This window comes from Brassica oleracea, chromosome C7 (genome assembly GCF_000695525.1).
Source record: "Brassica oleracea var. oleracea cultivar TO1000 chromosome C7, BOL, whole genome shotgun sequence".
Taxonomy (NCBI): Eukaryota; Viridiplantae; Streptophyta; class Magnoliopsida; order Brassicales; family Brassicaceae; genus Brassica; species Brassica oleracea.
Window position 1 is genome coordinate 25,122,934 of NC_027754.1, and position 13,846 is coordinate 25,136,779.

A 13,846-nucleotide genomic window follows, 5' to 3' on the forward strand; every position below is an offset into this window, starting at 1 on the left:
GATTAATAATATATCATTCCTAATATAACATCGACTCCTAAAAACCCGGATTGATTAACAAACTCACATTGATTCATGTGTGATATTTTTATTTGGATCATCATTTAAATTTTTTATTAAATGTATTTCTTAAATGCTATTATATAATCTCTTAACTACTTAAATCATAATATAATTTGATATCTTTTAATTTAAAATATAAATATATATATTTAATTTCTTAACAAATGTGTTGAAAAACATTATAACAATATCTTAATTATTAAAAATTGTATATAAATATTTGCACTAATTTTGTAATTAGTAATGAAATTAATGTTATTATACATATATATATATATATATACTCAGTTATCTTTTATAAACATTATATTTAACTAATTTAACTATTTTATAGTTATATCTATCATTTTAAAATAAAACATTGTATTTAACTAAATATGATAAAATTATTTTAAACTGATAAATTAATATATTTTACTTTCACAAACATTAAAAATTTATGCTAGAAATATAATATGTTGGTAGAACGGGTTGACATTAGTAAATTAGATAATTCATGTATAAAATTAACTTATCTTAAACTTTTATATATATATATAGTTATTATCTTAAATGAATAAACATAAAAAATATTAATAAAGAAAATCTAGCGCTTTGAATTACGCATCATGATCATAATAATTGAATAAAAAATAATTTTAAAATATATATAATAAAAAATGTCAAATATATGTGATGATTTGAAATAATCAATTAAGTTACAGCATGAAAACTATCAAATTGTTATATTTAAAATAATTATATATAAATCATTAAATATATAAGTAATTTAAAAATATATTTTAATTATGTAAAATATATATAAACATGAAAATTAATACCCGCACGAAATCTAGTTTTATTTTAAAAGAGAAAATACGTGTTTAACGGTTCTGTTCGACACTATAATTTGGATATTAAGTCGGACATTTGAGGGTCACGACAATTGGAGTTGGACCATCCAGAACAGTGTCAAGAACACTTAAAACCGATTCACTTATATGACGTAATTAACTGTGATTCACTGACATGACGTAGTTATCTATACGACAGTCAAATGAAATCGTATAAATTAATAGTAGTTTTTGTAACCACTTTTTTTGTAACTACTTGTATGATGTAAATATAAAAATTGTACCACTTTACCAAATAAATGATCTCCTATTCTAAGGATTTTTTGTTCTTTTCATCTATGATATACACACATTAAACAATCCAAACAAATTGCTAACCTTTTATCTACCAAAAAAACAAAAAAACATTCCGAAACTCACAATACTAAAAGAAAAATAACATCAACTCTCAGTTATGCCACGTCGATTAAAAAAATCAGCAAATTAGAAAGCTTTTAATGGCCACGTCACTTTATGTTTCAGCATATCCAGTAAATTCAGAGGCCCAGATTTTACTTTAAAAAAAAAATCAATTTTGTCGTTAGCAATTCGTCATCTTCTTCGTTCTAACTGGAGAACCTATGACGATTCATATCTTCTATTCTGTTTAATAACGTCAGATCCATTACTCTTTCTCATTAAACCTCCTCTTTAATCCATCAATCGGAAGACATGCTAACGTTCAGACTCCTTTTGTTTGTGAGGTCATATAAACTCTTATTCTCATTCTCTGCTCCGCCCAAAAACTCACGAAACCTCCAAAATTCACCCATCGTCGATAGACCTTCTTCTTCGTCTTCTCCGTTTCCTCATCCTCAAATTGATTATTATATGATTTTGGATGTTCTCAATGGCACTGATAACCTTTCTTTCTCTCTCTCTCTCTCTCAGCGACAGTCTTATCGGAGATTAGGCCGGAACGGCGACTGCAGAGTCGATTAGCGCAAGAGCTCGATCCAAGATTCCGGAGCCGGTCATTAGAATCATGACTTCCTCTCGATTCATAAGTAAGCGCACATGCAAATCATCAGCAAACTCATGATCAAAGTTTCTCCTTTGGCTTATTTTTTTCCATCACCTCCATCTCTACTAAATAAAAATAAATCTTACTATCGAGCTTTCGTTTATTTGTGTCCTATCTACCAATTTTGTAACTCAGGTTTCAAAATACCAATCTTAGTCCTCCTTGAAACATATGAAGAACACAACCGTAGCTGCTTCCAGTATTCTCTGAAGAGTTGGTCTTTCAATTGGTCCGCAACTGCGTCGAGCCATTGGCAAAGTCAAAGAATTTGAGAGATTTGCATCAAGAGTCACTGTCGACCGGCTTCCATAGGAAGAGCTCACCGCCACCAAATCACTGTCTACCGCCGCGTTAATGGTGTTTCTGTTCATCTTAGCCTTTGAGTGATCGAAAGTTTTCACCTTTTTATGAAATATGATTCAATCGTGAATCTTGGGAATATCTGTTAGATGAAGAAGCTCGGAGAACAACGAACGATGATAGTGTTTTGGAAGAACGAGACCCACAATATGATACAATGTTGAATCAAATGGTGGGGAGAATAAAGGCTAAACCAGGAAGCAAAGCTGAGATGGGAGAGGTTAGTAGTGTGTAACAAGTCTATGCTTTTTGAGTTTTTGATATTGGTTTGACTACCTGCATTGATAGTTAATGTAATTGTTTCTGACTTCTGAGAATGTTCTTGGAAAAGCCTTTGTGTTGTCTTGAAGTCACATCTTGAGAAAATTTGTTTTCATTAACGGAGTAAATGTCTTGTCTTGTAGCTGATTGTTTCTTTAGGTGAAGAATTCAAAATGTTCATGAGCTGCCGAGTTAGTTCATAATTTTGCTGAAGAAAGTTTCCATGGCCACCGCTTCTGTCATTTATGATTCTGTGAACTTCTCCTACTTTTTTTTTTGGTAACTGACAGTGAACTTCTCCTACTTTTTTTTTTGGTAACTGATTTTTCCACCTTATTTGAGACTCTTTACATTCGCCTCCTTGGAGGTCGTTTTCATCATTTTGGTTTCTCATTGAACGCTACGGCTATAGACACATATACACCGATCCTACTAATAACCATTGCTGTCTTATATGTAGTTTTATGCTTTATGTCTTCTTTAAATACATAGTTGCTTTTCTGTATCCTGGTTCATCTTCCACATGCATTTTCTTTTGTCTCTTGACTTACTTGAAAATGACTTTGGTTCAACTACATACAATGCAGATTTTGACGATGATGATATAAATGTGCATTTTTCCCAAGATGAGATTTCACGAGTTGGAGCCTGCTGTATTGTCAATGTCAAGAATCAATATGTCAGGCCTTCTAATGAAGATCCACTTCAAGCTTTAATCCAGGTTCTGCATCCAAGGCATTTCTTCACACCCTTGCATTTTACTTTCCATGATCATATTGTCATCATTTTTCTCAGGACACGTTTTTGGACAAAGCAGAATCCAGTCTCCTTCTTTTCAGTTATGTAAGTCATACAATTTGCTTCCAGCGCAGAGCTGTTGAGTGTCCTGCTATTTTGGAAACCAGGTAATCATAATACTATAGCTTATTTTTGTTCTGTTAAGAATTTATTGGTAATCTAATCAAGCCAATTTTCTGTTTATGCTCCTCTGAATGTCACAACTGCAGTGTTGAATAGGATTACTTCTTCAAATTCAGTCATGGAAACATGATTTCAACGTATAAAAACTTCTCATTAAAAAATGAATTTTCTGTGGTGTGATTGACAAGGATCAGTTTGAGGACTATGGGTTGGCTTATACATACCCAAAGCTTTATGGTTCAAGTGCTGCAGGAAACCTGCTTTCTGTTTTTAGTTGTCTCTTCACGGTTTTCCTTCGGGGTTTTTCTCTTTGTAACTTGATAGTTTATTTTGATTTGTTGAATATTTTTCTATCATGAACCTTTGTTTTAACATCTTTCAGATTCACGGTTTCACCTGTAGAGTTTATCATCTTATTATTTTGAAAGATATGGATTTAGAGAGGACGAAGCAACTTCAAAAATGTGAAGTGGTTTGTCAAAAAAAGTACTCTATAAGACCTTTGGCCTTGATGTCAATGCGCAGATAAATAGGTATTCAGAACGATGGAGGAAAACGAAGAAATGGAAAAGCAAAGAGAAATGCGAGAGGAAGGAGTGGACACGGTATCCAAATGGAAAAAACACAAGTCAATAATAGATAATAACCCAACATCAAAATAAATAAAAAAAACATTTTAATAAAACTGGGCCATAAATACAAGGACTACGTAGAAAATGAAAACGTCAACCAAGTCCAAAATAAGTGATCAGTATGTTTTTTTGATCAAAAGTAATTAGTGTGTAAAAGCAAAAACAAAGCTAACGAACCCCCGCTGGAGAAGAGGACCTACCAAGCTGTCTTGAAGAGCTAGCTGGCAAAGAGTTTGTGTTCCAGATTCGTGGAACTCTTTACAATTTCACCTAACTATCTAATTTATGTTTTTATACAAGAACTTGGAGAGAAGTAGGGAGTTAGCTACTCGGAGGCTGAGATAATTACTAGATGCAAAAGAGACTATCATAAACTAAGGGGCGGATCACCTCAGGTATCATTCCCTGATCTCCACTATACGAAACCTGATGCATACCGGAAGGAGCGAGAGGACAACAAGGCGAAGCAATGGATCAGATGAGAGGTATGTTTCGTAAGCCATTGACAGAGTGGGTCGGATCAGACGTTAGAACCAGTAGCTGGAATGTTTTGCATTATCCTTGCATTATTTAATTGATTACATCATCATTGAATGAAGATTAGAAGTTACTGCTTTTTTCTTTGACATTTTAAGTTTGTTGTTTTCTTAACGTACAAACTTAAAATGTAGAAGAAAAAAGCAGGTAGCCAAATTGAAAGAGAATTGTGTTTAAAAAAGCATGCTAAGGCTTCACTAAGGCGTGAGGCGATTTTTGTTTGGGGGTTCACCGCCTCGGAGTCGTGAAGCAAGTCAAACTCAAGTAAGGGATGCATGTGAGGGCCCGTGTTATGGCTGCAGCTCGTGTCAGGGCCCGTAATCTCTCTTTATGTTCTTTTGGTCTTGACCGTTCTTGTGAGGGATTTTAGATCAATGAAGAGGCAAATCAATATTTTGAAGAGTATTTTTATAATCTCATGCTTCTCACTTTGAGAGAGACTCTTTATATCAAACTAATTGTTAAGCTCGATAATAATATCTATGGGTTTGGAGATTCAAACTCTTATGTACAATTACAATAATATGATTTCAACTTTTGAGTCCTAATTCTGATACTTTGTTTCTGATTAATATATTCCTTGAAAGTCTATGAAAACATTGAGAAGTATTCAGAAGCACTGATTACTGGATTCGTGACAAAAAAAATAAGATAGAGAACTAAAATTTGGTAGCTCTAAATTATGCAACCAAAATATTTTTAAGTACGTGTGTTAGTTAGCAAAGGTAAGTTTAATATATTATTTCAATTCCTATTTAAGATTTACATTTGACAAAACCACTCAAAAAATATATTTCTCTAAAGTTTTAATAACAAAATCTTATTTAAATATGCAATCATTTAAATAATTTAAAATATCAATTCAAGAAATTTTGCAATATAGACAAAACAACAACACAAAAAACTTTGAAACATTTTCTAAGTGTAACAATTTCTTTTCATGAGAATCACACTAAACAAGATAAAAAGATAATTACATAATTACAAAGATTTAGTTAGCTTTTTATTAGTTTTTGCGGACTATTTCATATATATTTGGATATTAGTACACATCAAATTTGAATTCTAATAATTTGTAAATTATTTATCGACATGTATTATAGTAGAAATATATATAGATAATATTTACACAAATAAAGATAATGTAACAACATAAGTTTTTTTTCAAATGAAGAGTCTCTCTCAAAGTGAGAAACATGAGATTATAAAAATATTCTTCAAAATATTGATTTGCCTCTTCATTGATCTAAAATCCCTCACAAGAACTGTCAAAACCAAAAGCTTTTATTCTATCCACTTAAACAAATAATTCAACCAATCAAATTGTTAAATTAACATGCCATTTCTATTAATAAATTATAGAAACACTAATAAATATGAAAAATAATATATATAAATATATATATATATATATATTCGAAATTTCATTATTTTAAATAGACTTACTTTTTTAAAAAAAAACTAACAGATAAAATCATTTAACGGAGTTCACATGATAAATAGATTAAATCCTTAAGAAAATAGAAGTCAACAAACCAAAACAAAAATCTTAAAACACTAAAAGCTCTAAAAAATTATATATGTCAAAATAAAATATTATAAATATATAACTAATTAATTAATAATGATCATAAAAATTATAATTATACATCTGTCACAAATATTTGTTTTTGTTTTTTTGAGCTTTCTAAATCCATGCAAATATGGCTTCAAATGGTGAGACAGATAAAAAATACAGATCAAACAAATACCGCATATCAAAAAAACATATACAAATCAGTGCTTATACATAGTTTATCAAACAAATTTATTGAACCATATTTGTTAAAATTCTTACAAATTTAAAATGATGTAAATTAAGTAAATAAAAATACAAGTTATTATTATATATATATAAGTAAAAAAATGAATTACAACATGTATAAAGTAATTTTTATAGACACATATTAATTATTTTATCTATATTACTTATTATAAACAATAAAAATAAAACAAAAATATGTTTTCTGTTAATATAAACATTATATATGATTCTTTAGGGAAGCAAAAAAAAAGATTATATAAGAAATAACATGCAAGACTATTTATTACAAGGAATTTCTATAGAAGTTATGAATATGTAAACTATATAAATATATATATATATGTAAAATATTTATAGAAGATGATAAGTAAAATATATGTAGTTTATGTATAATCTATATAAATAACTTTGTCTTACATAAATTATCACACAAAAGTGAAAAACATTAAATTTTATTTTTGAGAATAATTGTTTTTAGTTTTAAAATGAATGAAACAAATTAATAGAGTTAGACTACTTATAATAAATTAATAGAAAAACTTAATTTACATGAATCAACCATCTTCAAATGTCCAACCCCTTTTTCTTCTTTTACATGCATATCAATAATTTAACACTACTGTTATTCTACAAACATATTATTTATTATTTGATTATTTTTTTGTTTTGCAATTAAAATTTTGAATATCTGATAAATGTATTTTTATTTGCATTCAAATGAACTAAATTTATTATGTATTTGGCATGTACATCCACTAAAATTCTTACATAATGATGTCCAATAAACCACAAAGAAATTAGTTCAAACTATTGTCATATTTTTATTGTCTTATTTTATGTTTTTTTGTAAGATAATATAAAACAAACTGATATTTTAAAAAAATTGGAAATGAAAAAAATATAAAAGCTCTAGTTATTTTAAAAAGTCAAAGAGTGTTAAGTGTATCATCCAGAAAAAAAATGATATTCTGTGAACTTTGTTCACTTGGAGTACAAAGGAACTTTAACATATAATTTGACGTATTTTACTATTTTTAAAGTATTTAAATTGTCTGTTTTTATAATGTGAAAAAGGATGAATTGCTAATTTTTTTTTTATCATTAATTTATACAGACTCTGAGAACCAAACCGGGAAATATATGAGTTTTTATAATGTGAAAAAGGATGAATTGCTAAAATAAAGAGATTTAATCAATTCTTTTCTACCACAAAAACAGGAAATAGCAACAACTTAAAAAAAAATAGCAACAAAGATGACAATAAGTTCTTATAAAAAATAATAATAGAGAATAATCGAGAATTATAAACTTATGATAATTTTGATATAATCAAAATTTTAAATTAATTACTAGAATCTGTAATTTCTAATCAACATTAGGACAAAAAAAAATCTTGTTACATACAAGAAAGTGTAGTTTTCAAAAAAAAAAAAAACTAAATGCATTTTTCAAAATTTAATTCATCAATAGGATATTTTCAAATTATCCCTGATAAAAAAATTATTCAAATTAACATATCTTAAATATTAGGATAATATCAATAAAATAGAGTATGTATATATTATCAATTATATTATATAATTTAAAAATAACTATACTACTATATTTTAATTAATTGGTTTATTCGGTTGACTCGGTTTGATAAGTTTATATAACGAATCATATTTATATATTGCGATTTCTTTAAAATAACATACATTCGGTTCATACGGTTTTATCAAATCCAAACCATTTTATTTTTCAGTTCGGTTCGGTATTTATTGGTTTTGCTATATTGAACACCCTTGCTGATAAATAAATCCAATATTTTTTAATATAACTATCTGATCCAACACACATTAAACAAGAAAAATATATAACTCGACACAGTAATGAAATATTAGGTCATAAACAATAAACAAAGTACTACAAGTAGAAACATTATTATTTTTTTGTGTTTTGAATTATTTATATATGTTTTTTGTGCTCTGTGTATTCATGTTTCATTATTTTCTTCGACAATTCTGAGAAGTAAAACGACGCCGGTTAGGCCGTCTCGTTTAGTAGGGTTTACACGTTTTCGACTCAGCGAGAAATCAAGGAAATGAATTCAGGGCTGTGGGTTTTGCAGAGAATCGTGAATTAGGAGGGGTGGTATTGTGGATTTGGGGAATAATCGTGAGTTGTGATCTCTAGTGGGTTTGAAGAAGGAGAAGAGAGTGAGAACATTCTTCGCTAAATTTCTTTAATCTGCTGATTTATGTTACCAATTCTTATACATATGATTGACTGAATTTCCATACAATTGTTGCTCTTGTCGTGCTTAATCTCAACTCTCAAGTCTCCATCTTTGATTAGGTTTGCCGTTTGCTTATTTCGATAGGTAGTTGAAATCATATTCGTTTCTGGGCGTTTCAGTTATTATTGAGAATCATTGTTATTTTGTCTTTAAGCTTTCAATGTTAAATGTATCGAATTTGGTTTTTGCTGCTTGTGTTTATTTGCAAACATGATCTACGTTTTACTTGTCCTGTGAATAACTTAAGTATGTGATTATGCTAAGTTTGATATTCTTGATTTTACAATTTACCATTTGTTTGTTCAATTCCGATTGCTCCTCTGTTTGTTCCTTGATGAATAACTTAAGTATGTGATTATGCTAAGTTTGATATTCTTGATTTTACAATTTGTAATGCGTATACTCAGGAAGGAATGGCGAACAAGATCGCAATGCTGGTCTCGGAAGCAATGAACAGCAACGCTGTAATAAACACGTGTCTCGGAGTGTCGTTTGTGGTTCTGGGGGTGAGATCTGATAAACAGCAAAAGTATGTCGAGGCCTTGCAGGAGCAGAAAGATTCGCTCTCCAAGTCTAACAAGGAAATGAAAGTTCAAATGTGGGAGTGGAAACAGCAGCTCTTTGCTGAAGCCGCCTCTGCTGCTACTTCCGCGGTTGTTCCTCTGTCCACTCTTAAGGCCATCTATGGCGAAGTCACCACCCAATCTGGTCATTACTCTTTTTCTTTCCTAACAACTAGAGTCAATTTTGTCTATCTTTCACCAGTAAAAAAGCAAAAGAACCCTTTTCATTTCACCTGCTTTGATTAACAAAAAAGCCCTGCATTTTAACAACCCTGAGACAAATAGAGCTTACTGGTTTTGAGATCATTCATCTATAATTGGTTTATGTATAAATTTGGATATCTAGTAGATACACATTTGTGAATGTTCTGGGGGTGCGAGTACAAACTAGTGTGTAGCTTTATTCAGATTAGATTTGCATTCACTAACTGGTTTTATCTATGTTATTCTTCCAGGTGTCGCAGTCAAAGAAGAGTCTAAAGTGTCTACCCCCAGGATCATGGTTTGAGAGGATTTTAATCTCCTCATTTGCATTTTTGTAAACATCAAATTGTCTGTTGTTGTGGTTCTAAAATAAGGTAAGATCCTGATTTGGGGTGGTGGTTAAGGCTCTTCATTATGGGACCCATTGGTTGAAAGTCGGACTTGCATTAAGAAGTGATGAGATAAAAGGTTTATGAAATCAGAAATAGTAACGTAATAGGAACGAATACACATTTAATAACTAATCATCACGAAGCATATGAGATGTGGTTTTGGATATTTGATCAATAAGACACTGAAGTCCATTCACCACATTGCTCATGTACAGATATTGTTTTTATAACCAAAGTTAAACCCTTGTGTGCTGAGTTAGATGAAAATCACACATGCTGAAATGTCTTGTCACACATCTTAGTTCTGGTCTTCTCACTTTATAATACATGCGCAAAATCATGAAGTCATCAGGCACTTGTGTTTGCTCCTAGAACTGAAGATGATACCACTTCAGGTCTGGTCGATCAACTAAATTTAGGAAACAAATAACCCCAAAACCTAACTAGTTTAAGAACTCTTACCTAAGCACATGGCATTTAATATAACTTCTGTCGTCCAATCTGCATTTCCAACGGTGACGTTCTTTGGTCGCATAGTTCCACCCTATTATGTATCACAATAGCTAGAGATCTCTTAAATATAAACTGAAACACACAAAGCTTTACTCATTTAAGCTAATTTTATAAATCAAAAACACAAAGGGATGTAGAACAAAATAAATAAATCAAGTGTGAATCGTTTTACTTAAACATCTTCTCCTTGTTACATTGTCGCAGGTGCAAAAGCACACACAAATATATTTTCATCATTAATAGGACAAGTCTCTCTCTTTTTCATATCCTATATTTAGACAAATGTGATTTCCCATCGAAGCCGCTGGCAAGGTAACCTGCAGTATACTCTGGTATGGTGATACCTCTGTACTTTGCAGGGCTTTCATCAGACAAAAGCTCTTTGATCGGTTCATAAACCGTGTCATTTGGAAACAGACTCGAACTAAAGAAGCACGCAACTGAAATCCGTGGTCCATCTATGTTCGCACGTACCCTATGTTCCACGCTCGAGAACTTATCATTAGTTATCAACTGCAAAAAACAAAAAAATGTAATAAAATATTCTCCTCGTTCTTTTAGCAGAATGCAGTGACTGAGGGACTTGCCTGCATGAAATCACCCATGTTGACAACAATAGCCCCATGAAGACGAGTTACATCGACCCAATAATCTTTATGGAGAACTTGGAGACCACCAATTTGGTCTTGAAGAAGAAGCGTAAGGAAAGAGTTATCGGTGTGTCTATTTATTCCCAAAGTTAGGTCAGGTTGTGGGCAAGGTGGGTAGTAATGGCAGAGCATAAACAAACCCTTGAGACAATCCATGCTCTTAAGTACCTCAGAGTCCAAACCTAAAGCTTCTGAGAGAAGTTGGAAGAGTAACGTTCCTAGCTCCATTACATGCTTCGAGTAACCCATCACAGCATCCCTAATATCATATCATCATTTAAACATAAAACATAGGAATCATAAACGAAATCACAATTTGATTAAAAGCTTGACCTGCAAGTTACAGGGATCTCCTCTGGGTTTGGAGGATCTGGAGCGAGGAAACAAGTGAAAGAGTCTCTCCAGTTCAAAGGAGTTGATTTATAAGGATCATCAAAGCTGTTACTGTAAATAAACTTCTTGTTGGAATCAGAGGGAAAGTTCAGGATCTTCCTCGTGAAATCTCCGAACTCCTTGTTTGATATCTTCAAGAAGAGTTAAAGGAACACCATGGTTGATCACTTGGAAAAAACCCCAATTCTCAGCTGCGTCTTTGATCTTTGAAACAATGTCGTTTCTTGCTGAAGTGTTGTTAATCCCTCCAAGATCGATGATCGGGACGGTGAGTTTTAAGCCGGAGATATCAGAAGGTGTGTTGCTAGACAAAGTAGAAGACGGTTAATGGAAACTCCGGGGGACTTCTGTTATTTTGGCGTCAACGAGTCCTTTCACTCCTGATGTCGTTGAGACCGAAGCTGGTATGTCGTTTTTTCTTGTTGTTTCTGTCATTATTGTGTGTTTTTAGGATTTAAAGGTTTTATTTTTTGATGTTCATGGAGGGGATGTATAGCTGAAGGTGTGAGAGGAGGTAGAAGAAAGATTCCTGTATTATTGAACCAGTTTAAGACAAGACACAGAAGTGAAGATAAGTTTCAATGGGACCCTAACAGAGATATGTGTTATTGTCAACGTAGCTTGTTGCATGAGCTGTCTTTGTGTGCGATGTGTTGGTAAATTGCCATGGGTAAATTGTAAGAAATAAGAAGAATCAAAGCATCAATCAGATTCAGTTTCACAGAATCCATTTTGACTGCGATAAATTTAGAAGAGTGGATGATAAAAAAATGGTGAGAAAATAATAATTGAGTGGAGATACGGCATCTATTGTTAGCTCCAGGAAAGGAGCTGGTTCAATGCAAAACAGAGCATGTGCTACATGGCTTATTCGGTATGTGAGATACCGGTTCAAAGTGGTTATGAGTTGATGACGTGGAGACATCGACTTAGAAGATCTTTACTGTGGTGATAAGCTTGAGAAGATCTGCTGTTAGCGTAATATTAGGAGAAGAGAATATTATGTAACAGAGTATATAACTGTGACTAGATAGGAGTTCTAGGTTGGGGTTTTAGAGATTGAAAAGAGCAGTGCAAGAGGCTATTCTACACTGGCTCGTGGTGTAACAATTGGTGTAGTTCGATCACCAGTTGAGTGGTTGGATAGATTAAGGATTGGTCCGTAACAAGTCAGTGTTGACGTTGTTTAAGTCGGATTAGACAGGTCTTGTAAGATTGTCTAAAAGATTCTTAATAAAACAAGTTGTGTTCTTGAAAAGTGTTTCAGTTCTTATACTTTGGTATCCGTTTGATCTTTCATTTGGTATCAGAGCGGGTCTCCTCTGTGGACTCAAGTAGTCTACTCACAGGTTGAGATCCTGCGATCATCATGGAAACCATGAAAGAACTGGTTGCATTGCAAAAACCGATCATGCTAGATGAGGGAAACTTTGGACACTGGAAAGCTAGGATGCGACACATCATCAGAGGCATTGACGAAGATGCTTGGACTGCAGTCGAGCAAGGATGGTCAGCACCTACCATGATCATGGATGATAAGTCTAAAGAACCCTTACCCAAGGAGAGATGGACAGACTCTGATAAAGCTGCCTCAAAATTTAACTCTAAAGCCCTCACCAATCTTCTCCGTTGTAGATCTTGATCAATTCAAGATAATTCAAGGTTGTGAATCTGGTATGGAAGCATGGGATACTCTGATCAATCATTTTGAAGGTAACACTAGCGTTAGACGTACCAGGATTGATCATCTAGCCTCAAAATTTGAAAACCTACGCATAAAGGATGATGAATCAATTGGAAGCTTCATTTCAAAGATCAGCTCCATTTCTAATGAAGCATCTGTGCTTGGCAAGAAGTACAATGAAAAGAAACTTGTGAAGAAACTTCTGAGATGTCTTCCAGCTCGATTTGAAGCCTATAAAGCTGTCCTGAAGATTGTTGTCAACACTGACGAGATGAAGTTCGATCAACTAGCAGGGATTCTGAAGGTACATGATCTTGAGCGAGTGGAAGAAAGTCCTAAAAGTCAGAAGGGAATAGCTTTCTCAGCTGACACACAAGAAGTCGATCGAGTCAAGCGAATTGAGGACAACATGGTCCTCATGGCTAAGAATTTCAACAAGATGATTAAGAGGGTTGAAAAAGGACAAAGCCGGTCAAACAACAGATTCCAGAACAGAGACAGTGAACGAACCTCCAACCAGAATTCAAGGAATGATTCAGGTCGAGGGAATCGCAGGAAGGACCTACAATGCCATGAATGTGAAGGTTATGGTCACTATCGCAATGAATGTCCTCTGACAAAGAGAAAGGAGTTAAAATGCATTGAGTGCAAAGGATATGGTCACACCAGAAGTGAATGCCCTAACAACCTTAAAA

General features: G+C 32.6%; 1 protein-coding gene, 1 long non-coding RNA gene and 1 pseudogene across 8 annotated transcripts; 2 read left to right on the forward strand and 1 right to left on the reverse strand.

Moving 5' to 3' along the window:
* The first annotated feature begins 1,476 nt into the window (after positions 1-1,476).
* On the forward strand, positions 1,477-5,073 carry LOC106302246. Of its 7 annotated transcripts, none has more exons than XR_001262419.1 (8): positions 1,477-1,942; positions 2,095-2,539; positions 2,724-2,859; positions 3,168-3,301; positions 3,376-3,485; positions 3,588-3,813; positions 3,930-4,618; positions 4,805-5,073. It is a non-coding gene; the product is annotated as an uncharacterized LOC106302246 (long non-coding RNA). The 7 variants fall into 7 exon arrangements; XR_001262421.1 differs by lacking the exon at positions 4,805-5,073 and having other exon boundaries at positions 2,095-2,316; positions 2,409-2,539; XR_001262422.1 differs by lacking the exon at positions 4,805-5,073 and having other exon boundaries at positions 1,477-1,639; positions 1,827-1,942.
* Positions 5,074-8,453: 3,380 nt separating this feature from the next.
* LOC106306733 lies at positions 8,454-9,997 on the forward strand. The gene is made up of 3 exons (XM_013743460.1): positions 8,454-8,672; positions 9,160-9,460; positions 9,771-9,997. Exons 2-3 carry the CDS (start codon positions 9,166-9,168, stop codon positions 9,821-9,823), a joined length of 348 nt encoding a protein of 115 aa, XP_013598914.1. The 5' UTR covers positions 8,454-8,672; positions 9,160-9,165; the 3' UTR covers positions 9,824-9,997.
* A 559-nt stretch (positions 9,998-10,556) lies between these two features.
* LOC106306732 lies at positions 10,557-12,017 on the reverse strand (annotated as a pseudogene).
* Between the last annotated feature and the right edge of the window lie 1,829 nt (positions 12,018-13,846).

What these genes read in the sequence shown, in the direction of transcription:
- LOC106306733 (XM_013743460.1), top strand. Translation starts at nt 9,166, where the DNA reads ATGGCGAACAAGATCGCAATGCTGGTCTCGGAAGCAATGAACAGCAAC. An exon ending in CGAAGTCACCACCCAATCTG is followed by an intron (nt 9,461 to 9,770) that starts GTCATTACTCTT and finishes TTATTCTTCCAG; the next exon opens with GTGTCGCAGTCAAAGAAGAG.